Here is a 25,321-nt window from a genome sequence, read left to right as displayed (position 1 = left end):
CCTTGGGGTGAGTGGTGGATAGATTAGCATGTCATTCCTGGAGTTGAGCAAGATCATACGTTCTCACACTGCCACAAGGAAGGCAACGAAGAACTGGAATGAAACATCTCCATCTTGCCTAGTGTCTTCAAAGCCCATTTTTAATAGTAATTGTGAGCATTCTTTTTCAATTCTGAGTTGCTGCTTCCCTCAGAATACAGTCTGGTGCCTAGCAGGAGCTGTCTGGGGCACTTGATAATATGCTCCCTACAATTGCAGTTAATGGTATTTCAAAGTCATGAAATGCTAGAACAGACAACGGTTCTTGAGAGGTTTTTAGCTAGTATTAAATTAAATATTTTCTTTGACCCCATCCAACAAGTTTCAGTGTCCTTCTATTAAGAGATAGTGCCCCTGAAGTTTCCAGTTCTATCATCTGGTAAAGCCAATCCTATGGACTGAATCTTTGGCATAGTATCTACTTGCTGCTCCTGCCTTAGGAAAACAACCCCACAGAACTGGCCCAGTGGATAAGGGTAGCTGTGACTGCCTCTGTGTAACATGGTGTGAATCCTTCTTGTCTAAAAGAAACAGTGCTGAGATTAAATCCCTGCCAGTCTCCAATATTCAACTCTTGGGCAAGGTTTGGAGTATGAGTTGGCATCTCAGGTCCAAAAGCTTTTCAGCAAGAGGTGGACTGTCTAGATCTCTTACAATTTGGCATCAGACCTGGCTATGGGACAGAGAATGTTTTAGTTATCATGGTAGACAATCAGCAGTAGAAAATGGGTAGCAGCAGCCAACCATACTGGTTTTGCTGAACATCTGGAACCAACCACGGTCCATAGTATACTTCTGAGGCAGCACTTTAGGATGGGACCTGGAGGTACATACTACACTGCGTCCAGTCCTCCTTGGAAGGGTGATTTGGGAAGGTAGTGCTCCTACACAATATATTGGTCATTAGCCTGTGATGTTCTTCAAAGTTCCATCTTATCTCCCAGGCTATGAACACATATCTGAAAATGCTGGGAGAGGTTGTTCAGAGTTTGGGGGATTAGTGCCTTCTCGGTGACAGTTCCCATACTCTGAAACTTCTTTCAGAGGGAGGCTGGGTTAGCTTCCTTCCTATTATCTTTCTTCCGTTAGTCAAAGTTAGGCAGAACTTTGGCATATAAGCCAATCTGCTGCTGGAGGAAGGTTGGGTGCTGTTTATTTCTTTTATGTTTATTTTTAATGTATTTGCTTTTATATTTTAATGGCGCTTTTGCTTTCATTTCAATTTTATTATCATTGACTCCATTGACACCTTGAGTGCCATTTTCAGTACACAGTTGGGATATAAATTTAACACATTAAAAATATGAATGTACCACTGTCAGCTAAAGACTTGTTATTTTAGCATCTTGAAGTCATGCTAACTGGTTTCAGGCAACATGACAACCCTCCATGGCTTATAAGTCTTATAAGCCATGGTGGGTGATAAGGCTTATATTGGTGGTCTTATAAGGCTTATAATCTCATCTGAACCCAACACTGTTTCCATAGGGTGGTTTATAACGCATCCTCAGATGACTTATGGATCTCCCCAGTTATCTATGGCTTGTTGTAGGGTTTAATAACTCACCATGGCTTAACTTGCTGTCCAAACCCAAATGGCACACTAAGTCATGGTTGAGCCAAAAAATTAAGAGTCTCTTGGTTGTTGCCATTCCGACCAAGGGGCTCCAGTGATGACAGCCAGCAAAGCAAACCATCTGGCTGTCCCTCCAGAATCAGTAGGAGTCCATGGGAGGGCCCCAGCAGTGCCGCCTCCCAAGGTCCCCAGCAGGGTTTGGGGAAGCAACATGGTGTGGAAGAACCAGCCTCTCAGTCCCACTTCCTTGTGCGGCAGTGAAGCTGAGTGGCTGCAATCTGCCCACAGCTGCTACTGCAGCCATGGTGGCAGGGGAGGATGAGAGCAGCTCAGCACCCCCAGCCCTGTTCCCTTTCATCCCCAGCAGTGAAAGCAGGAAACAGAGCGGGAGGCATCCCTTGCCATCACCTGCTCTGCCTGTTCTTTTCCAAGGAGGATGCACATATGGCTGATGGTGCCAGCACCTGTCCTGCAACTCCTTCCCAAGTTCCAGTTGGGATTTAGCACAAAGCGGCAGCAGACACCAGCTCATCTTCCTGTCCCTGGGTGGTATGGTACCCATGGGCACTGAGCCATCTGAGAACAGAGAGGTAGGGAACAGCCGGCATGGACAGTGTGGCCTCCTCCCACAGAAGGTCCACTCCATCTCTCCACACCAGCAGGGGAGAGGCCTGGATGGCCCCTGTGCTGCTCAGCCACGGTATGCCACAGCTGTGCAGGACAGAGGCTGCCTGTGCCCCTTCCCCTGGGGCAGCCTCCACCCTGCTCAGCTGTTGTGTGCCTGCTTTGGACTTTCAAGCCCAGTATGAGGTGACCCTTCCTTTCTTGCCCCCTGCTCCAGGTTACCTGCCCAGGGCTTCTGCCAATGCCAGGAGAGCAGGATTACCTGGCAAGTGGGTGTAGGTGGAGGATACAACCCCCCACTGTGACTGATCATCCGGCATGTGTTGTGTGAATCTGCCTACTGGTTTCTTGTGGCATAAAGAATTTGTAAAGGCATGATCTTGGGTGTCAGGTTATCATTTTTTTTATTTCTGTACCTCTCTGGGCAGCAAAACATTTTTTTTTCCCAAATGGAGTGTGCTGCGAAATTATGGCCACTTGAGCACCTATTAGATGTCTCAAAGATGACATTTTACTGTTTACTTTAAAAAAAGGATGTTGAGGTAGGATACCCCTTATGGGTCTATAAACGGAGTGCTCACAAATAAGGCAAATTCAGTTTGTTTTAATTGGCACTTTTAGCTTATTAAACAAATACTGATTGATACCTCTTAATCCAATTGAACATTTTAATTCCCAAATGTTAAGCCAGATGAGCAAGAGGTTAGTTTCTTTGTATGCTGGAATGCTTTGACAGAAATTTTGTTAAACAAAAGGTATAAGTCAATCCAGAGTAGCCCATTTACACTAATTGAAGAAGGTGGAAGTGATTGTGTGTTAAATCATTCACATTTGCCTCCCTGCACAGAGGTACTTCAAACACTTCATTATGCCTTTCTCACTACCTAGTAAGCATTCATCTAGCTCTATCCCATCCACAAGAGTGTGGGATGCCGCATTTGTACCCATGGATGCATACAATATGAGGGCGAGTTTACTGTGCTAGGTGCAAGCAATTCTGAAATCCACAACTGTGTTTGTAACTTGTGCAGCTAAAGGAAAGTGACATCTTATATGTATACACAATTCACACAGGGAGAGACGACATGTTGGACATGGAGATTGATGCATATATCCACTGTGTCAGTGCCTTCATCAAACTGGCCCAGAGCGAGTACCAGCTTTTGACAGAAATCATCCCAGAACACCACCAGAAGAAGACATTTGACTCCCTCATTCAGGTGTTTTAAAAATTTAACATGAACTCTTCCTTTGGCTGTAGCGTAAAATCCATGTTCTAAAGCATCTAATCCATCAAAATTCCATTTTACTGTAGGAGTCTTTAGATAATCTGATGATAGAGGGTGACAACATTGTCTCTGCAGCCCGGAAAGCCATCATGCGTCATGATTATTCAGCTGTGCTAACCATCTTCCCCATCCTGAGGCACTTGAAGCAGACAAAACCAGAATTTGATCAAGTTTTGCAGGTAAGTGGTCAGTGATATAACTCGGTCTTACAAAACTTCACCATGCACGAATAGGTGCAGAATCCCTTGTTCATGGGAAAAACAAGGCCTCAGAGCAGGTTTGTATAGCAGTTGGGAATTGTGTTAGGGTGAAGGCCATTTAATGTCACATATTGTTGTCATTGTTTGTCGCGAAGTCGTGTCCGACCCATCGCGACCCCATGGACAACATTCCTCCAGGCCTTCCTGTCCTCCACCACCCCCTGGAGTCCACTCAAGCTCACACCAGCTGCTTCAGTGACTCCATCTAGCCACCTCATCCTCTGCCGTTCCCTTCTTCTTTTGCCATCAATTGTTCCCAGCATTAGGCTCTTCTCCACGGAGTCCTTCCTTCTCATTAGGTGGCCAAAGTATTTGAGTTTAATCTTCAGTATCTGGCCTTCTAAAGAGCAGTCAGGGTTGATCTCCTCTAGGACTGACCGGTTTGATTACCTTGCAGTCCAAGGGACTCGCAGGAGTCTCCTCCAGCACCGCAATTCAAAGGCCTCAATCCTTTTGCGCTCAGCCTTCCTTATGGTCCAGCTTTCACAACCATACATTGCAACTGGGAAAACCATAGCCTTGACGATACTCACTTTTGTCGGCAGGGTGATGTCTCTGCTTTTTAGTATGCTCTCTAAATTTGCCATAGCTTTCCTCCCAAGGAGCAAGCGTCTTTTAATTTCTTGGCTGCAGTCCCCATCTGTAGTGATCTTGGATCCCAGGAAAATAGATTCTGTCACTGCCTCCATGTCTTCCCCATGTATTTGCCAGGAAGTGAGAGGACCGGATGCCATGATCTTAGTTTTCTTAATGTTAAGTTTCAAGCCAACTTAGTTCCTCTTCACTGTCTGCCATTAGAGTGGTATCATCTGCATATCTGAGGTTGTTGATATTTCTCCTAACAATCTTAGTTCCAACTTGTGATTCATCTAGCCCAGCCTTTTGCATGATGTGCTCTGCATATAAGTTAATTAGGCAGGGCGATGGTATACAGCCTTGCTGAACTCCTTTCCCAATTTTGAACCAATCAGTAGTTCCATGTCCAGTTGTCACTGTTGCTTCTTGACCCACATAAAGGTTTCTCAAGAGACAAATAAGATGGTCTGGTACTCCCATCTCTTTAAGAACTTGCCACAATTTGTTGTGATCCACACAATCAAAGGCTTTAGCATAGTCAATGAAGCAGAAGTAGATGTTTTTCTGGAACTCCCTAGCTTTCTCCATGATCCAACCTATGTTGGCAATTTGATCTCTAGTTCCTCTCCCTCTTCGAAATCCTGCCTGTACTTCTGGTAGTTCTTGGTCCACATACTGCTGGAGCCTAGCTTGTAGGATTTTGAGCATAATTTTGCTAGCATGTGAAATGAGTGCAGTGGTGCGGTAGTTCGAACATTCTTTGGCATTGCCCTTCTTTAGGATGGGAATGTAAACTAACCTTTCCCGATCCTGTGGCCACTGCTGAGTTTTCCAAATTTGCTGGCATATTGAGTGTAGCACTATAAATGCATCGTCTTTTAGGATTTTGAATAGCTCAGCTGGAAAACTGTCACCTCCACTAGCTTTGTTGTTGCTCAGACTTCCTAAGGCCCATTTGACTTCACATTCCAGGATGTCTGGCTCGAGGTCAGTGATCACCCCATTGTGGTTATCAGGGACATTAAGCTCTTTCTTGTGTAGTTCTTCTGTGTAATCTTGCCACCTCTTCTTAATCTCTTCTGCCTCTGTTAGGTCCCTGCCATTTTGGTCCTTTATCATGCCCATCTTTGCATGAAATGTTCCCTTCATATCTCCAATTTTCTTGAAGAGATTTCTGGTCCTCCCTATTCTAATATTTTCTTCTATTTCTTTGCACTGTTCATTTAAGAAGGCATTCTTATCTCTTCTAGCTATTCTCTGGAATTCTGCATTCAGTTGGGTGTATCTTTCCCTTTCTCCCTAGCCTTTCGCTTCCCTTCTTTCCTCAGCTATTTGTAAAGCTTCCTCAGGCAGCCATTTTGCTTTCTTGCATTTCTTTTTCTTTGGAATGGTTTTAGTTGCTGCCTCTTGTACAATGTTGCGAACTTCTGTCCATAGTTCTTCAGGCACTCTGTTTATCAGATCTACTTCCTTAAATCTATTTGTCACCTCTACCATATATTCATCAGGAATATGATTTAGGTCATACCTGAGTAGCCTAGTGCTTTTCCCTACTTTCTTCAATTTAAGCCTAAATTTTGCAACCAGAAGCTCATGATCTGAGCCAGTCAGCTCCTGGTCTAGTTTTTACTGACTGTATAGAGCTTCTCCATCTTTGGCTGCAGAGCACATAGTCAATCTGATTTCTGTGTTGACCATCTGGTGATGTCCATGTGTAGAGTCGCCTTTTGGGTTGTTGAAAAAGAGTGTTTGCTATGACCATTGTATTCTCTTGACAAAATTCTACCAGCCTGTGTCCTGCTTCATTTTGTACTCCAAGGCTTACATTAAGACACCAGGATATTAAAACATTAGAACACTAAAACATTAAAATCAGCATAAAACAGATTCCATGTACCAACCTGGTGTCTTGATGTGCTACATAAACAGAGGGCCAGGAGAGGTACTTGCATAGCAGAATTACATTAGTCTGTGGCTTATTTAGACTGACCTAATGCACAGATGAAAACTAGGGAAAGGTTGCCTCTGAAGATCTTCCCAGACAGGATTCATAAGTGGGAAATCATTTTCCAGGACTTGCTGATGCCAGATAGAATGGTGATTTATAAGTATTGCAGCCCACAAGGGTTGCAAATTTAGGTGCACTGGTGGTATGTTCCCTTCTGTACAGGTGTGCGCAGATGTACTTTCCACCCAGTTTTCATACTCATTGTACAGCAAATTGCAGTACTCAGTATAATTACCAAATTACAAAGGCAGGAATGACAGCAGCACAATTGAGGGTTTATTTCATACATAATTTGTGCATGGTCAATTAGAAATAGACAAAAACCAGAATGGCTGCTTAAGTTGATTTTTCCCTGACCAGAAGTGGGAAGGCTCTTGAGTCTCAGGTTACCAAACTAGTGGTGCTGGACTGGGGAGTCCAAATAGTATAATGGGAAATGCATTAATGCGGTCATGCTAACAGGTTAGGCAGGGATTTTAGCGCCCAGCAATGGAAGCTGATATTTCAAGCAGCCAGAAAACATGGATAATGTCCTTCCAAATGACTGGACATTTTCTAGACCAGCTAGAGAAGCAGCAGTCCCTGAAGTCTGGCAATTGTCATTGCACACAAGTTCTGTTACGACTGGAGATGGACAGCTAGGCTGGATCTTACATCCTGGCATTCCCAAGACTTTGTTTGCTGTGTGTTTTAAAACAGTTTTATAGCATCCAGTTAAATTTTGGATGTGGAGCTTAAGATCCCCTTGGACAGTGAGGATCTTAATCAGTGAGTTTTGTTGACTCTGCCAAGAGTACATTCTGTGTTCGAGGTGTGGATCACTGTGTTTTACCTGGTGCTTGCAAAGCTTCTGTGGGTTTCCCCAGCACCAACAGAATTGTGAGTGATTTTCTGTATCCTCACTGGATGATGATAGTAGCTCCCCCAGTCTGCTTCTCTCCCTTTCTCCCTCTCTGGGTTGTCTCACGGCCTGTGCTGTGCTGTGTATTTCAGGGCACTGCAGCCAGCACTAAGAACAAACTGCCAAGCCTCATAACATCAATGGAGACCACAGGAGCCAAGGCTCTGGAAGATTTTGCAGACAATATAAAGGTAACTGCCTGTCCCTCTGTTGGTTATCTTTCTTATCACCCAGAGTAGTTCAGGAGACCTGTGCAAATGTTCCATTAATTTACTTTTTAGGCGTGATGGAAGATCCTATAAGATGTTACAGGTAGAAGAAAGGAAAAGCTGCTTGAGTTTAGAACATGTGTTGCTAACCCTGTTGCTGTTGTTATTAATATAATAAGTCATGTAATAAAATACCATATACAATTAATTTCAATTGCATTTATATCCTGTCCCTTTTCTTCTTGAGAGGAATTCAAGGTGACTTATGTAGCTCTGTTTTATCCTTACAACGGCACCTGTGTAAGATAGGTGAGCCTGAGAGTGAGTAACTGGCCCAAGGTCACTCAGCCATGTGGGATTAGAACCTGGATCTCCCAGGTCCCCAGTCCAGTGCCGTAACCACTCCACCACACCAGTTGATCTGATAATGTGCCTCAGCACCCAATATGGCCACCCACGTAAGAGAGTCCACAGAATGTCTTGTCGATGTTCAAAAGTCATTTGGCTGAGAAAGAGCACTGATAATAGATGGACCAAATACAATGGCAATTAAGACTGTTTAAAATCAGTTTTTGTCCAGCAATCTTTTGGGAGTCACCAGTAGGTGGTGCCTTTGACCTCCAGCGTTGTAATAGATGTGCTGTTTGGAACACATAATTGCATAACAAGATGAGGATAGTTTTATGCTGCTTGCATTGTTAGCCATTCATCATTTTTTTCTCCCTAGAACAATCCTGACAAAGAGTACAATATGCCAAAAGATGGGACAGTTCATGAGCTCACCAGCAATGTATGTAAAGCCAATGCAGAATGTGCTTGGTAAAATCAAACCAATGACTTCACCCACCTTTTGTTTTTCTTTATCTTACGGAGATTTCAGAGTTAGCCCTACAAGGATAGTTGTTCCTGCTGCTCTGGACACTCTTGGCCAGGAGCAAAGCCAAAATAGGGAGTTGCCTCATTCCTTCTCTTTCTTCCTTTCTCTTTTCTCCCCCTATGACCACTTCTAGGATGTACATATGGGTATCTGGCCAGCTTGCAGAGATTGCTGTAACTAGACATCACAGTCAGTTTTCTTTCAGTTTCAGCCGTGCTTCTCAAAAACCTAGCCTGTGTATATGCTTGCACCGTGGAATGCTCTTCAGGCATGGAAGGGAATAAAAGTACCCAACATCAACTTGTTTTGATTGGCAGGCAGTATGGAGCCATACTGGGCTGTTATAAATTGGACTGGGCTGTTATGAATGCTAAGAGCCCCTTCATTCAGCCTTTGATTCCTTTGCTTGCTCATCATAGTGGCACCTTCAGTTTGCCCTGCTTCAGATAAAGATAGCAGTCTTGTAGATCAAACTCCCAGCTCCAGCAAATGTCCTTGCAAGGGATGGCTAGAGAAGACATCCTTCAGGCCCAGATTTGGGTCTCACCTTTGTGCAGTAACCCTCCTTTCCAGTTGCTTTTCCTGTTGCCTCATGTTACCAGGCCTTCATCAGAGAAGGTGTGTGTCAATGTAAAAATTCAGAAGCTTTCAGAAAGGGATGCAGCTGCTTTATTGCCGTATGCTTCTGGGGCAAAACTAGAGCAGCAGGAAAGGAAACTAAGGAGTTGTCCCTGAGCAGCAGAGCTCATATTTGATCTGCACATGGTTGACTGACCTGTTGTCTGACTATAAACAAATCCTGTAACTTCAGTTGCCTGCCACCAAAAAAGCCTGCATCATATCAAGTGCAGAATGTGTGGCATTCATGATTAGACTCAGAAAGAGCTGTAGTTTAGGTAATACCGAGGCCTCATATTAGATTGTTTCCCAGTATAACCTTTCATAGCAATCTTGTGAAGAGTCGCTGGACTATCTAAAAAAAGGTATGGGGAGGATAACCAATAAATTGCTTTTTGAAATTCTCCCTTCTCTTTTTAGGCCATTCTTTTTCTGCAGCAGTTGCTGGATTTTCAGGAAACTGCAGGTGCCATGCTGGCGTCCCAAGGTACTTGTAGAGGGCTCTTTCAGTAACAGAACACTTTCCTGATACATGCGCCTTGCCTGCTTTGCAGTAAAACCTCCTTAACAAGGGTGTTGTTCATTCATGGCACATGGCCACAGCTGTCCAGCTTGATCCGGCATAGCCAAAAATACAGCCCTCTAAGGAGTTGTAAGAGTCCAGAGGGATGCCTTTGGTTTTCGTATCAGCCTGTAAATATGCTGCTGGATCGCTGATACTTTTTGAAATAGCCTTTCATCTCCAAAGACATTTCACTCAGAAGACAGCTCCCAAGGGATTATCCCCATGTTGGTTGTTAACTGATTTCAGTACCCAATAACAATAGTGATTTGTTATTAGTACTGATACGAATTAGTACTGATTGGATTCAAGGCCAGTTTCTTTTGGTAGGAGAGAGTGTAAACAAACAAAATCCAGCAAAATTCTTTGCTTCTGATAGAATGAGGAGTAAATGTTTGGCTGTATGTCTGTCGCTGGCCTGTGTACTTCAGCTTTCATATCACCGGCTGAAGGTTCTGTATGTAATACAGCTGTTGAAAATAATTTAGCGATTGGACTTTTGATCCAATAATGTTTATATTCCCAGGCCTGGCTAAGGGAGGAGTGACATAGCAATGTGAAGCAGTATTTCAAAAAGAACTAACACATTGTTTGAGAGGATAGTCTTTGAAGGGAGCACCAGTTTGTCTGAGCCCATGCTAAGAAGGTTTAACTGTCCAAACTGCATCTTGCATGTGCTTCCCTTGCCTGTCCTTAACCCCTGCCTGAACAGTACTCAAAACATGACCCATATCTGTGACTGACGTGTCAGCATCCCTTCTTCACCCCTCTTTACCTGGTAAAATTGGTTATGGGCAAAGACAGTGATGGAGCAGACTCTCATTGGCCAAAGGAGTGGCAGCTCATGCCAGTGAAGATAGTAAAGAAGCTATCTGGTGCTGGCATTTCAGTTGTATGTCTTTCGAATACCCAAATGTTGAAGCATTTGGGACTGCAGCAGTCACACCCAAATGCTGGCCAACAATTTAACATTCAGGCCACCGTCCTTCTATCCACTTACCTGGGTGCAAACTGCACTGAGCTCAGTGGAACGTGCTTCTGAATAGAAACACGTAAAATTGCAGTACTTAAAAAGGAGTAGCTCCTGTCTGCTGAACCCATCATGTTCTGTGTTGGTATCTTCTGCTTTGTTCTTGAAGGTTGTCTCTAACCTGTCTTTTTGCACTTTGCATTTCTTTCTTTCTCTCTTTTTCTTTCTACCTTTTTATCTCAACTCTGCCTTAAATTTTATAGTTCTTGGGGACACATACAATATTCCTTTAGATCCCAGAGGTAAGCAGCAGTAATACTTGTACTACCCACATGCATAGCTAATGCACCTCTCTTTTTTGCATCTGGTTACATAGTTGCTTGTATTTAACTGTACTCAGGAAAAGCCTGTCTGTTTCAATTATATGAAATTCTGAATGCAGAGTATCAATGATGACTGGATTCTTCCTATACCTTTAACTGCTCTGTGAATGTAAATGCACATTCCTATGGAGGTTTCACATCTGTAAAGCAGCAGCTCTTTCTTGAGTTTTTGAAGAAGATGGTAATAGACCACTCATGCTTGATCTTAATAATTGCATCTCTTAATGTAGTGTGCTCCAGAGTGCTTCTTTCGGGCAAACCACATATTACAGACATTCCTATAAAGATGCTCCAAGAGCCACTTTTTTCCCCTAAGAAAAGCAACAGTGATTTTTGAACAGGAAACAAGGGAAGTTGCCACCATTGTTCTGCTCCAAATTGCACACCCTCCATATGCTTTCCTCCCCACAGGTTTCTAGTTATGTGTCTTCTTTTGCAAACACACCACTGAAACCTCACAAGATGAGGCGAGCTAAGTGCGGTGTAATACCCATGCATGCTTGAATCAGTCAGCACATGCTCCGCTCTAGTTGTAACTGCAGGCAAGACAACTGGAAACAACCATTGTCAAGAATCTATAGTTCGAAACTCTATTTTAATTGTGTTGTAGTGCTCGGAAAAGCAGAACTCCCTCTGTATTCCATGAGTTAAAGAGTTCTGCTCTCTAGTCCCACCCCAGCCAGGACGCGTTTCCAGGGCACTGTGACATAATGGATACTGAGTTGGTTGTGTGCAGGCATGAAGCATGTGACTAGTTCCCAAGGGCTTCTGTGTCAAATTGCACCTGCTGGCTTAGTTTTAAAGATAAAAAAAACCACTTTGGACCAGGAATTGGTGGTTCCCTGTGAGAGACATTTTGTAGCCGAACAGGCTTAGTTGGTATCACCTGCCAGGACAGGTACTGGCTTTCATACAGGTTAACCCTTGTCCTGTTCATGAGATGGAAACCCGAGAATTCCCTTCCTACCCTGGAAGGCATCTCACTAAAGTCAGTTGAGTGGTTGCATTAATGTTGAAGTAACAGCACAGCTAATTTGAGTAGTTCTCAAAAAGGATATTTTGTTCTTATCCTAATGAGAATATCTGATACTGAAACAGGTTTGGGAGGGAGGTGTTAATTACTTTCTGTGAAACAATAGTCAGCAGGTCTGAACTTAGTAAGGTTGCTGTACAGCAGTTCATAATGGTAAGATAGTCCTACTCAGTCAGGAGACAAAGGTGCAAACTGAACCTAATTCTGCTGACCTTTGTGCAAAGCGATTAGAGAAAACTCTAAAGCAGCTTTTCCCAACATTGGATCTTCAGTGTTGGACTGCAACTCTCTTCCTCCTCAGCCCAAAACATCTGTGGATCTTTAGTTGGGGAAGGCTGCTCTAGAATGAAACCAAAATGGTGGTTTGCTCTCATTTAAATCGAAGATCAAATATTTTAGCTGACCTTATAGAAAAAGAATGTTGCTGATAAGAAGATAAACTCACCACATGTAGAGCACACAAGAGCAAATGGTAACTGATTTCATCTTGGCTTCTTTTCAGAGACCAGTTCTTCAGCTAGTAGCTACAGTTCTGAATTCAGTAGGCGGCTACTCAGCACTTACATCTGTGAGTAACTCTTCACCAAGTTTACTACCTATTTCCCTCTGATAGGCTGCAGTTATTTGCACATTCATCTGTGAGTAAGCCCACTGGATACAGTGAGGTTTACTTCTCAGTATTTATGTATAGGATTGTGGTCATAATTACTCATTCTGTTGAAGAGCCCCAGGAGTAGGAAAGTGTTTAATTTTACTAGAATGTGTTGCAGGGAATGCTCAATGAAAACTAGTTTAGATAAATTACCCAGAGTTTACCCTAAATTTAGGGACTGGGTAACAGCTGTAATCTTAGAATATAACTAGAGCCTTTATAGTATGTTTTTCTATCATATCTTTTGCTAAACAACATAAAACAAAGTGAGCACATCCAGGCTTCAATTTATCCACTATATAACTCTAGGTAGATGGCAAACACAGTATTTTATGGGTTACCAGTGCTTAAAAACTGACAGTTCATCTCTTTCATTAAGTGTGGATTCACTCCCTGTATCAAGGAAAAGAAAATGTAAGAGATGGCATTGTAAAACAGTTTTAAATGAGAGTTTATGTAAATTAAATGTTAACATCATCCCACGGCTGAGAAACTGTTCTGTAATAGCATCTTCACTGACATGTTGGGTACTTTCAGAGAGGGTTTTATTGTGCAAGTACCCTGTATCATTTGAGGAATTTACAAGAAATCCACATGACTTTACCTTCCACTTGTAAGCCTCCCATGTTTTTCTTCCTCTTCTTTCATCTTTTTTTTCCTGTCCAAAACAGATAGGGAAGAAATAGAACCAACTTAAAAGTACTCTTTTTAATATGCAAATGAATTAAAATTTAGCCAACCAATTATGTGACTGTCATTAGATAAACTATATATAGCTTTAATATCTCTGTCAAACCTGAGATCTTTATGATAGTCGCTTACCTCCTGCTCATGCATTCTTTCTATTAAGGCAAAGTTTTGGGCAACTTACAACTAAACCTTCTCAGTAAATCCAAGGTTTATGAGGACCCAGCTTTAAGTGCCATCTTCCTGCATAACAACTACAATTACATTCTCAAGTCCCTTGAAAAGTAAGTACGCAAATGACATGCATGTTCAGGGTGCATGCTGGGAGTCTGGAATTTCTACCAAGTCACAAGCTGTGACTTTTGCTCACCAGTTTCTCAGCTCTCCTGTAAAGGACATTGTATCCTCCATTTTATGCACTTTCCTCATGCCTTGCTCCCCTTCAGAAAGAGCCTTTTGAAGTCTGTCATTCCTACTATAAACATTGCTTTACAAAAGGCAATGGAAAATAAAAGCAGCCAAGAGGGCTCCAGTTGCATCAGGCTCTTGTATCTTGTCGGCAGAAAGGCTCTTGCTTTGGAGAGCACTTGCCAATAAATCTAGAGATTCATGTTCTCCTGATTGCTTTGTGCATTCCAGGGCCAGTTCCTCACAAACTCAGGAAAATAGCAATAAAGTGTTGGCTTTGTAGTCTTACATTTCTGTAGGTGGCCTAGCCAAATATTTATACTTGAACTTTTCAACCTGACTGGGCCATACAGTAATGTATTGTGGATGGTCAGCCATTATATGCCACAAGAGGCTAAAGCACGCTACCATGTGGAAATGGATGAATACCACTCTGCTTGAAAGGCCCTCCAGTGCCCCCTTCTGACTGTGGTAGCAGGGCTTTCCGGACCTGCAGTCTGGCAGGCGGCTGTGCCAGGGTGCCCATGCTCCTAAGCCTCAGAGCCCTGCACTCAAACCTTTACATGTGGATCCGCAACCAGCTGGTTCTGCTTCCCCAGCAACTGCCCTTTGCTTTCAGCACCTCTCTGCCTGCAGACATCAATTACTCTTGTTGCTCTTGGCTCTCCTTTGCCTCAAAATGGCCACTGACGGCATCTTTTCCCACTGCCTCAAATGAACGCACGTAGCTGTTTCTTTCTCACCCATCTCTTGCTAGCATCCCGGAGTGTTTTTTATCCCAGTGTGTCTGGGGGATGAAGAGAGGAGTTTCTTGGGAGTCTAGTCTACAAGCATGCCTTCACTGACTGTTAACAATTTGTCATTCTTTTTATACCCTCCTAGAAGTCACAGCTTCACAGTTTTGCATCTAAGTTATTCACAGTATTTACAGATTAAAACATTCTCCGGTTCATCCCTATGTAAGCAAACTCATCCATCAAAGAAAATGCAGGAAAATTTATCCCATTTGCTATTCCATCTTCACTATTAATGCAGAAGGGAAACAGGCTGTGTCTTGGGTTGTAGCTTGGTCAGTTTGATCCTGATCAGAAAGAGGCTACTACTGAAACAGTGGCTGATAGTGAATGGTACCCCATATTTTTATTTGCTTGAGTTTAATTGTTTTTTGAGATAAAAGGCCACAAATAGCAACTGGATTTTTTTTCTATTGAGTTCTTTTGCAATGCTGCAGAGTATGGGGAAGGCAAAGACTTCCCAGACCTTGGACTGACTTTGGAAAGTCTCAAAAAGGAATGAGACCTTGGGGCTTTTTGACTGGGTAAAAAAAAATAATAATTCTACACTCACAAGTTAACTATGGGTTGAGTGTGGACTGTTGTTGAATCATAACTTAGTGTGTTGTCAGAACTCAGATGTGTTAACATGTCATCGTTTGTTAACCCATGAAGAGAACACATGATTTGTTCTTGGGTTGTGTACTGTGGGTTGTTCACCATAGTTTGTTATCTTGGCTGAGTTAAAGATCATGACACTTCAATAATGCAGGATTTAATGGCAACCCACACTGAACCCCTACTGAATGGTTGGGTGTGGGTTATTATGTTGTCTGAAGTCACTTACACTAAAGTCAGTGTGAGGTCTGAAAGCTGCCACACTTTGCTTCAGGCTTATAGGATGGAGAACAGCCCCCATGACCTTGTGCTAAGCTTTGGAGAGACTTAGAAAAGTAGCGGGACACATGGTCGCTCCGTAGGCCCTTTTGCTGCTCAGAAGGGCAGAGAATACCCACAGCAGGAGAAGGCACTTGGAACTTTCGTCATCAAGAGCACTTGCTGATGGGAATGCCTGGAGCACCTGTGAAGCTTTGCATAATGTCAGGCCAAGAACCATGCTCCCCTTCCCCCTGGGGCAAGATCGGCAGCAAGCAGAAAGGCCGTCTGTCTCCCAAGCCCTGCCCCAAAAGACCATGCTGCTGCTTGGAACAACTCGAAACCGCATCCTGCTCATGAAGCAGCAAGGGGAACCCGCTGCTGCTTCAGGAACTTGCTTTTCAAACTGCACGCCTGCTCCTCTTTCCTCTTAGGTCTGAATTAATACAGTTGGTGGCTGTGACACAGAAGACCGCAGAAAGATCATACAGGGAACACATCGAGCAGCAGATCCTAACGTATCAGCGCAGGTCAGAAGAACCCTCCTGCCCACCTTTTGATTGCACCCACACTCCTGCCCTCATGGCCGTGTGAAAGGGATTTACAGCAGCCATGAATAAAAGCAGGCAAAGTCAACTTCCCTTGCTTGAAAATGTTCTTCTAGCAAAATTATTGACTCGGGGTACAGTCCTATCCAGCTGATCCTGTGCACCGCCCAACTCAGTGGCTCATGGTCTTTCAGTGCTGAGTCACAGGAGCGATAGAGGTGACATTTACCTCTGCTGCTCCTCCCACTCTGCATTTTCACAAGATGGCCATTTTGGAGTGGAGGGAAGCAGGCTGGGGTGGCTTCATGGCAGCTCCCATCCTGGCCCCTTCTCCCTTCCTATTCCCTCTCTGGAGACACTTTCCTTGCCTCAGGGACCGGTCATCATGATTCTTTCTGCTCCAGCTGCAAGGGGGCAGTGGAATAGGGGCCAAAGCTCCAATTTGCATGTCCAGCCTCAGAGTTGGGAATCCAGACTATACTGCAGTCCCTCAGACAATTTCTAGAGGTGATAGGAGTGCTCTTTTGGTCACATAATAGTTCTGAATTGAAGCAGCAAATCTGTCCTTACAGCTTACATTCTGTAGGACATAGAGTGGATTTGCATGTCATACTAACACACAACCCCCTGGGCAATTTTATCCATGAACTGTATGAAATTTCTCCGTGCCTGACCGATGATCAAGCAGAACAGGATATTGTGTCACTCTTTGTCCCCCTCCCTTCCTTGTTTCTTCCCCCACAGTACTTCTGCAGTATCCCAGGGATGCTGCAGGTGCATGAGAAGAGCAGGATGACAGCAGCCAGGAACGACGACCTGCTCATGACATAAATCCATAGTAGGTCATTCAAACCCTACCGCAAGGGTTTGGATGACACAGTAACCCACAGCCATGCGGGTTATTGTGTCATCTGAAGCCAGTTAGTCTCTCCTTTCTAGTGTTCATTGTGATTGCTGCCTAAGATATTCACAAGGTATGCTGATGGAAAGGGAAGCTGATCCTAGATCTATTCCCCATAATGCTTAATTCAGGTGTGGTATGCATGTATGAGTAGATACAAAATGTCAGTTGAGAGGTGGCTAATATGGATATTCTAGAGGTGGGGAGCAGACATGAGACCTACATTCTGCATAATGAACAGATTTCAAAGACCAGCAAGTTCAGAGACGCAGACAGAAGCTAGCAATGCTTGAAGCAAAGCATAATTAGAGAGATACAGGCAGTCCCTGAATTATGGACAACACACTTATGAATAAACTGCCATAAAGCCTATTAATTTTGAAAAATTACTGTGGAAAATCATCATTACCATAGAGAGAGAGAGAGAGAAAGAGAAAGCAGAAGGAAAGAGAGGGAGGCCTCCAAAACATGCCTTCCTGCCCCAGCCATTCAGAGAGAGAAATCTCTCTGGCTTGTCCTTGCTGCAAAAAGGATGTGCTGGTAATTGTGGGCAGGGCGGGGGGAAGGCTAGAGATATTCATGGTTTTTCCAATTTCGGGGGTGTCCTGTTGCCCTAACCCCCACAAATGTGGAGGACTTACTATATATAATCCGACTTGCATACAAATTCAACTTACAGATGAATTTCCATTTTCTCAGGAACAGAACTCATTTGTAAACCAGGGACTGCCAGTATATTCCATTTGATTTCCCTGGTCTGATATTGGAACATACAGCATAAAGATTTCTCATTTGCATTTTTACTTTTGCATTTATTTGTTTAATCCTGATGAAGAGCCCATCCAGTTTGTTTACCCTTCTTTATGTCTATTTCAGCTGGCTAAAAGTAACAGATTACATCTCGGACAAAAACTTGCCTGTCTACCAACCTGTAGTCAAGGTCAGAAACACTTGCAATATAGTTTTATTTGTTGGAAAACAGGAAAATATATTCACATACACATATTAAAGCTCAGGATGAGGTCAAACTACATGTGACACAAAATGTGTGTAAGCATTTGAGGTGTGCATGTGTTCTTTAAATGTCAGTTAGGAGGGTCCAATAGCAGGAAAGTGTGGGGAGATGCATTGACTGTAATCTTTAATTGCTGCTCTTTTAAAAACAAATTCCTAAACATGTAATTTCATATTTTCTGTCAACATATAAGTTATCTTATAAGGGCAATGAACTCTGGAAAGTGAGTTTTAAATCTTTTTAATAATATTTCAAAAGCAGGAGTATTCTTTGACTGCTTGCTAATCAAGTGCATGTGTATAAAACCTATATAGGCTTCCCAGGAAGGTGAGGGCTCTGTTCTGAATTGGTCAAGAAGCAAATTGAACAGCTGGAATTATTCTGAGAATACAATAACCAGAAGATCTTCTTTTTCTTAATCCTCCACAGCTCAAAGACAAAGAGAGGCAGGTGATCAAGGAGCGCTTTAAGGTAACTGACGGTCGAGGACCAGGCAAATATCCCTATTCTTTACTTTGTGCCTTCTGTCTTTCTTTTTTGTTATTTGCCATTTATTGCTTGGCTTCAGATGTATGGTTAACATAATCTTCTCTGTGGGAAAGGGTTTTAATGATGGTCTGGAGGAGCTGTGTAAAATCCAGAAGGCTTGGGCTATCCCTGACACAGAACAGAGGGACAAAATCCGACAAGCCCAGAAAACCATTGTGCAAGAGGCCTACGCTGCCTTCCTAAGCAGGTATGTCTTGTCCTGCAAAGACTTCTTTATCCATTCAGATAGAGTTTGGGCAGCCAAACCCAGGTTTGAAAAGGGTCTTTCTGCACTCTTGTTTCCAAAGTTATCCCTATTGTCTGCATAACACACTAGCTGATTGATCCATCCAAGGACAAGAGTAACCAAGGAGCCAACTTTTTGGCCACAAGACATATATTCTATGGTTTCGCTTAGCTAGCCCAGTCTGACAGCATATGCTAATTGCCATGGTTCATTTTCTCTTTGGCCTTACTATATGACAGACTTTCAAATGGTCATTGAGAATGGATAGAGGTGATAACCAAACAAGCATGGATGATACTATGCAGATGGGACCTGCAACGGTGATTGAGTTATTCTGGAGGAACTGATGGGGGAGGGAAGAGTTCTTAAGCATTTGTTTCTATTTCTTGCAAATCCAAGAGTTTCCCAAGGATGCTGCCTTATATATGACTGGCATGCCTGTGACTGTATAAGGTTCAGCACTCCAAGGATTAAGGTGGCTCTTGTATAAATGCTGGTAATGCGGATGCTGCTCTGGCAGCTGGTGAAGAAGGGAAAGGCAGCTGCAGAATGACATCTTCAAGCTCATTACACAACACTTGCTTTGCTTTTGCCTTGGCAGATATGGAAATGTACCCTTTACCAAGAACCCTGAAAAATACATTAAGTACAGAGTGGAACAGGTGGGTGAGATGATTGAGAAGCTGTTCGACACATCAGCATGACCTGCCTGCCTGCATGTCGGTGCTTTCCTAGTCCGCTTTAACAGCTCACTGTTGAAATACATGGGCTATGCTTGTATTCATTACATTTATAAACTCAAAAGAACATAATTTATGGTTGGTCTGACTTCTTCCAAGATCATGGGTGACAGATGAAATCTTCCTTGTTGCGATGCACATGTGTTTGTGTGTGTTTCTGAAATAACATGTGGGAAATTCTTTCTGTGAAGGGTTAAATCCTTTTGAACACACAAACATCACATGTGTCAAAGGATACCTCACTATGCTTCTCTGGGGCTCTGTTTCTGACTCAGCATTGTTTTTAAAACTGTCCAGAGCATGTCAGCTTTTGGGCAGTATAGAAATGTAATAAATCCTGCATAAGCTTATCACCTACCCCACCCTTAGCTTTCATTTAAAAATACATTTATTGATTCTAAAACTTATAAAAACATACAACAGTAATGTATCCCACAATCCAGCATCTGATCAGTATTCTCTTCAGTATGTTACAACTAATAACTTCCTGATTTAAGAAATCGATCTCCTCATCCTGTTATTTTACTTTGAGTATCAAGTATTGTCAGAGATTTCAGTCTGTCCTTTATATTTATATGCGAACTTTCTAAAGCTGCTCTCCCATCTCACCTCCCCTTTTAAAAATCTAAGCACTGTTGAATGCGCTACTCAAATTAATAGTTCAAAAGCGGGGAGTTGAGCAAAAAAAGTTTCACTTGCCCCAGGCTTGCTTCCACGGTCCATTTGAAATAAAAGGAAGTGATGCTGCTGGATGTGTATGCAAACAGTGCACATTCCGGAAGGGAAAGAGGGGGGCGCAACGCCCATTCAGTCCTTTCTTCAAGGTAGCACTTGCAAAGCTTTTTCTTCATATCTCAAGCCGAGGAGGAGCAAGGAGCAGCCTTGTTTCAGCTGCCTGGAAGCAATTGCACGCATTGCAGATCCATTTCCGAACAGCCCTTTTATTTAAAGTGAGATCCTGGAGTTCATCTTCAAAGGCTACCATAAGCCCCCTCTGGGTATTTTTGTTTTCGCAAAGGAACCTGCACGTCTGCTTCTCCATTTTACTACTGAGCCAAAAGCACTGAAACATTTTCTGATATAAGGAGATTGAATGCTGTGTCCAAAAATTCTGAGTTAATAGGATGTCTGAAATCAACCCCCTTTCCTTGCCCTTTTTCCTGTAGACAGGAGAAGGTTGTGCGTTTGAGCCTGGCTTGGAATGTATGCAACCCCTTAGGTAAGCTGCCTTGGGTGCCTCACAGGAGGAAAAAAGGTGAGATATGAAAGCAATATAATGAGATTAGGGGCTCTTCAACATGTCTAATTCTTTGAAAAACGTTCCATGTAGACATGCATTAAGATGTATCCAGGGGTACATCCAGGGGTATTTTAACTGTTAATATTATTTATTTATTTTATTCTTTGGCCAGGTCGACTCAAATTATATTGTTTTTATATTGTGATTATTTATTTGTTGTTGTGAGCCGCCCTGAGGCTTTGGCGGATGGGGCGGCATAGAAACTTCCTAAATAAATAAAATAAAGTAAAATAAAATAAAATACCTGGAGAGCAGCAGCTCATATCAGAACCTGCTTTGGAATGGCTGACTGGGTAGTACACATATCCTTCCCCAACATGGTACCCTTCCACTGTCATGGTCTTCAACTCCTGTCTGATCTAGCTAGCGTGACTAATGGTCAGGAATGCTGGGAGCTGTAGCCAAAAACACCTGGAGGGACCACATTGGAAAAGGCAGGTATAGCTTTTCACCTCAAGTACAGCTCCATGGAGTGATTTATCAGTGGAAGATTCAAGAGTGTTTGCTTTCAAAGTCGCCTTTGCTATGCAGCCACTTACAATGTCTGGGGATTTAATATAACTGTTAAACGTAGGGTGTTTTAATATCCTTTATCGAAGGAACTAAAAGGTCAACAGGCATTTTCTGTAGATGCTGAGTGTTTTCATAGGAAATGATTTTTTAAATGGCAAGGTACAGGTATGGGACTGTATTGGATTGTCCTTTTAAAACTGATGGATTATAATGTTACTCTTCTTGCTGGGTGGGGGTGGAGTTTTCAGGCAATAGATTTCTCTGAATGCCACCAGAACTGGAGGGCTTAGCAATAGCCTAGTTTTCATACTGAAAGTTTAGAACAATTATTCAGACATGATCTTTGAAATCAACATTCAATTTGTGGGAAATCAAAAGGGGGAACCTTATCCTTATAGTATTCGTAAGAAGGTTATCCTTGGAGAAGTTTGCACATCATGACAAGATATTTGCCAGTCAGGCTCTTTGTGGGTGCTGCTGCTTCTCTTCTCCTCTCTTTCCCCTTCAGTCCTCCAGAGTACCTAGGGGAGATTACAGAAGGAACAGATCTTCTCCCTTCCCAGCACAAAGCTGAGCCATTTTTGTCTTACTGTATCTGTTCTGCCCCATTCAAGTCCCCCTTCCCAGAGGTTAAGAAAGCCAGTCTGAGGTATGTTCGAGTGCATCCCACTCCAATTCTTTTGGCTTTGCAGGCATCAGTTCCAAAGATGTATGGCTGCTCCCAGTTCAGATGTTATACAGAAGTAGAGTTAGATGTCATGCTGCCATAAACTACTCAGAAAAGTTCTGCTGGATGAGTACCTGAGGATGCAGTGGAGGCAGCAGAGTAGGCCTTCTTGGCCATTATGGATGCCAAACAAAAGGCAAATTTATGTGCTCGCATTGCTCACATATACGTTCAGGTGGCCTTACAATGAGTCAGCTGGACAACTCTAGCTGTCTCCCGGCTCATTTCATAACCCAGAGCTTACCAAAGAACCAGGGAACACCTAGGGTGCCAAAATAATGGAAGGAGACATGCTTTGGAGCAATCGTATCAACAGCCCATTCCGCCTCATGCGTCTGTAATATGTGTGACTAAAGTTCAACAGGTTCATTAGCTCTGGATAGTGGAATCACCCGACAACATTGAGGAATCTGTCAGATTGCATAACACCCCTGGGTGGACCATCTTAATAACAGGTGCTGCAAGCCCGGATTGCTACCAAACAGTGTTCTGAACATGACGGTGGAGCAACTTCAGCCCCACCAATATCCAAGCCACTCCTCTCACACTGATATTTATTTATTTATTTATTTAGGGACCATCTATGCCGCCCCATTTGCCAAAGCCTCGGGGCGGCTCACAAACAAAAATAAATAACATCATATAATATGCAGAGATTAAATCAAGAGTATCCTTTCCATTGACACAATGACGAATTGAGACAGCCTCAGTGTTCTCATGGAGCCCATGAAGTCCCAAGTAAGCCTGGCCAAAGCCACAATGGCATGAATCCACCAACATGCTCAAGAATACCCCGAGCAGTACAGCAGCAACACCCCCAAACTGCCACACATGCCCAATGTTAGATATAGGCTGACATGGCCTGCCCTGGTCTAGAGAGGTTTCCTGGTGAGTGAGATGGCCCACAGTGCCTCTTCCACCCTGGCATTCTAACCTGGGTTGATGCTGCACGAAACACCCAGGTGGGGAGAGCTAGGTCAACCTGCTTACCCAATAAGATCACAGGTTTAGCAAAGTCATCTTGTGAAAGATCAGCTATTAAGCAGCAGCAACACCAGGTGAGAGGGACCAGTAGCCATGCCAGCAAGTGCTTATCAATGAAGAGGAAGTTCAACAGATGCAGTGGCCTACATGCACCTATATTCTCTGGACTGTTGATTCCCCCCACCTTCCCAAGCGATACCTGACTTGTAATTGCTCCTACAGGGGCACCCCATTCCCCCTCCTATTCCTCTTTTCTAGATACATTCAACCCACCAAACAGTCCACACACACGTTCCTTAAAGGGATACACATGCGCCTCATACTCGGAAGCAAAGAAGCAGTGTCCCAACACTTTCTATACTTAAGACACAAATTTAACAAGCATATAAGGTGTGCCTTCACAAGCAGAAATCAAGCCTTTACCTAGGTTTGATGCCTTCACAACTCAACTCTCAATGTAGTTTGAGCTAAAAGCCAACAATTGACCCTTGGGCATGCCTTGCACTCAAACACAAGACCCCAAAACAGACAAAACATTCAGAGGGATATGCACTTGGTGATGTTGGCCCGTTACAGCTTCTTAGAAGCTGGAGAACAGATCTAATCAATTCCAACCTCCTTCAGTATCTCCCTGTGCCTCATGCCCTGCCTCCCTCCAGCTTCCTCCCTCAGCTTGACTCAGACTTAAGCTTTCTCTAGTACCTGAATGGGAGGGAAATGATGCAGCCTTAATCAGAAGCCCCAGATAAAACCAGGTAGCAAAACACCCTCCAGTCAGCAATTCCTCAACTTGGTCTTCCCGAGGAAAGTAATCTTGGAGTAAAACATTCCTGCTTTGGCATCTAAGAATGAAGAGATTCTTAGATATCTAACCAGTCACATCCATGGTATCAGTCTTAAAATTTATCCTCAGCCTGAACTGTCACATTCATTGTGATTGCAAGAGTTCTGCACATCCTACAGATAAGAGCCAACATGTTGAATCAGATCGCTGGAAGACGTCCCTCAGTTCCCTTTAGCTACACACAGTAGCTGAAGTGTGGTGTCATGGTTAAGAGCATGACCTGGGTTCTAGTCATTGCTCAGACACGGAGCCAACTGGGTGGCTTTGGGCCAGTTACAGACTCTAGGCCCAACCTACCTCACAGGGTTGTTGTTGAGGGGATAAGATTGAGAGGAGGAGGAGGAGGAGGATGCAAGCTGCTTTGGGTTTTTTGTAAGAAAAAAGCTGGAATATAAATCTAATAATTAAAGGTGTTCAATATTTATTGCCTCTTTCTTTAGAAAAGTATTCATGGCTCATTAATAACCTGAAATAAAAACATAATCCATAAACAAGAAAAAACATACCATGAAACAAAGTCTAAAATGCTTTATTTTCTCTAGTCTCCAATTGCCTGGCAGAATGAAAACATTTTCACTGGGTCAGCAAAATAAAATTAGGGCAAAACACACATTAGAAAGCATTTGTTCTCAGATAGGAACTGTTTGATTTATTCACACTCACAGGGAGCTGTGGTTATTCGTGTCACAACGAGCATACCACATGTAATGCTTTTTCAATCTGCCATTCCTTTTTGTCATTTTCATTGGCTGAGAGAACGATCCGAAGGCATAAAAGAACTTCTGCTACCCCTGGACAATGCATCCGTCAAGGGACTGTCTAGAAGCTATATGTATACCACATATAATTGAAGCAATAATCTTAAATGTGTCCTGAGCCACCAGCAAACCAAATCTTTTTCCTGTAAATAATCAAAGCAAAGCAAACTATGCTAATAGAAATAGCCTGACTGAGGATGAGTATGAAACAGGACTGTATTTGGCATGGGTGATACCATTATCCATCTGGCCCCCATTTGACTCCTTCTAGATGGTCTTCACCACGAGACTTCTCAGATGAACATTTCCAAAAGAACCAGAGGATTGTGAATAGGAAATGAAATAGAACAACCAATCCTAAGAATGTGATGAAAAAGAGCCTATCCAAAGCAGCAGAAGCTTTTTTGCGATATAATGACTCGTCTCCTGCCCCACCGTCTGTAAAGGAAAGGACAAATATGCACCAAATGAATTCTCAGCTTGCAAGTTCTGTAGGGCCAAAGGATTTAAGCAGACATTCAAGTGATCTCTTACACAAATGCTTCTGAGTGACGGTCTCAGAAGACCAGATCAGCAGTCTGAGATCCCAGCAAAGGTGTATCTGAAGGACTGTTACAGGTAGGAATGTTTGAGCTCAACAAATTTCCTGCCTGCTTCCAATCCAGTGATCAGAAATGGACAGAGTTGGGGGTTGTGTTGCAAATTTCCATCTTGAAAATGAAGTGCAATTTATGCAATTTTAATCCAGTAATGAAATTTGCATAAAGAAGCATCTGATATCCATGTGGCTTTAGCATGATTTGTGCAGAATCAGCTGATTTGCGCAAACCATAAATCTTTGAGTTTGCACAAATCTGGCTTTTGAGTACTTATTTGCACAAATTTCATTAGCTGT

General features: G+C 43.1%; 1 protein-coding gene across 6 annotated transcripts in view; it reads left to right on the top strand.

Annotated features, from left to right (window-relative positions):
• Positions 1–19,372, top strand: part of EXOC7 (exocyst complex component 7) — a 46,405-nt gene extending 27,033 nt beyond the window's left edge. For 3 of the 6 annotated variants that reach the window (XM_044453653.1, XM_044453655.1, XM_044453658.1), the window contains 13 exons: positions 3,314–3,459; positions 3,555–3,707; positions 7,366–7,464; positions 8,210–8,272; positions 9,398–9,464; positions 10,773–10,811; positions 12,428–12,493; positions 13,428–13,548; positions 15,756–15,851; positions 17,647–17,710; positions 18,215–18,256; positions 18,388–18,521; positions 19,162–19,372. In XM_044453653.1, coding sequence (XP_044309588.1) covers positions 3,314–3,459; positions 3,555–3,707; positions 7,366–7,464; positions 8,210–8,272; positions 9,398–9,464; positions 10,773–10,811; positions 12,428–12,493; positions 13,428–13,548; positions 15,756–15,851; positions 17,647–17,710; positions 18,215–18,256; positions 18,388–18,521; positions 19,162–19,264 — 1,193 coding nt within the window. In that variant the 3' untranslated portion in view covers positions 19,265–19,372. Of the gene's footprint in view, positions 1–3,313; positions 3,460–3,554; positions 3,708–7,365; positions 7,465–8,209; positions 8,273–9,397; positions 9,465–10,772; positions 10,812–12,427; positions 12,494–13,427; positions 13,549–15,755; positions 16,708–17,646; positions 17,711–18,214; positions 18,258–18,387; positions 18,522–19,161 lie in introns of those variants that run through there. The other 3 variants (XM_044453656.1, XM_044453654.1, XR_006416947.1) reach the window with 2 other exon arrangements.
• The last annotated feature ends 5,949 nt before the right edge of the window (positions 19,373–25,321 follow it).

The sequence above is a fragment of the Varanus komodoensis genome, unplaced genomic scaffold (assembly GCF_004798865.1).
Source record: "Varanus komodoensis strain SLA01 unplaced genomic scaffold, ASM479886v1 scaffold7_1, whole genome shotgun sequence".
Lineage (NCBI taxonomy): Eukaryota > Metazoa > Chordata > Lepidosauria > Squamata > Varanidae > Varanus > Varanus komodoensis.
The sequence above is the reverse complement of the archived record's forward strand: the minus strand, read 5'-3'. Positions and strand labels throughout refer to the sequence as shown.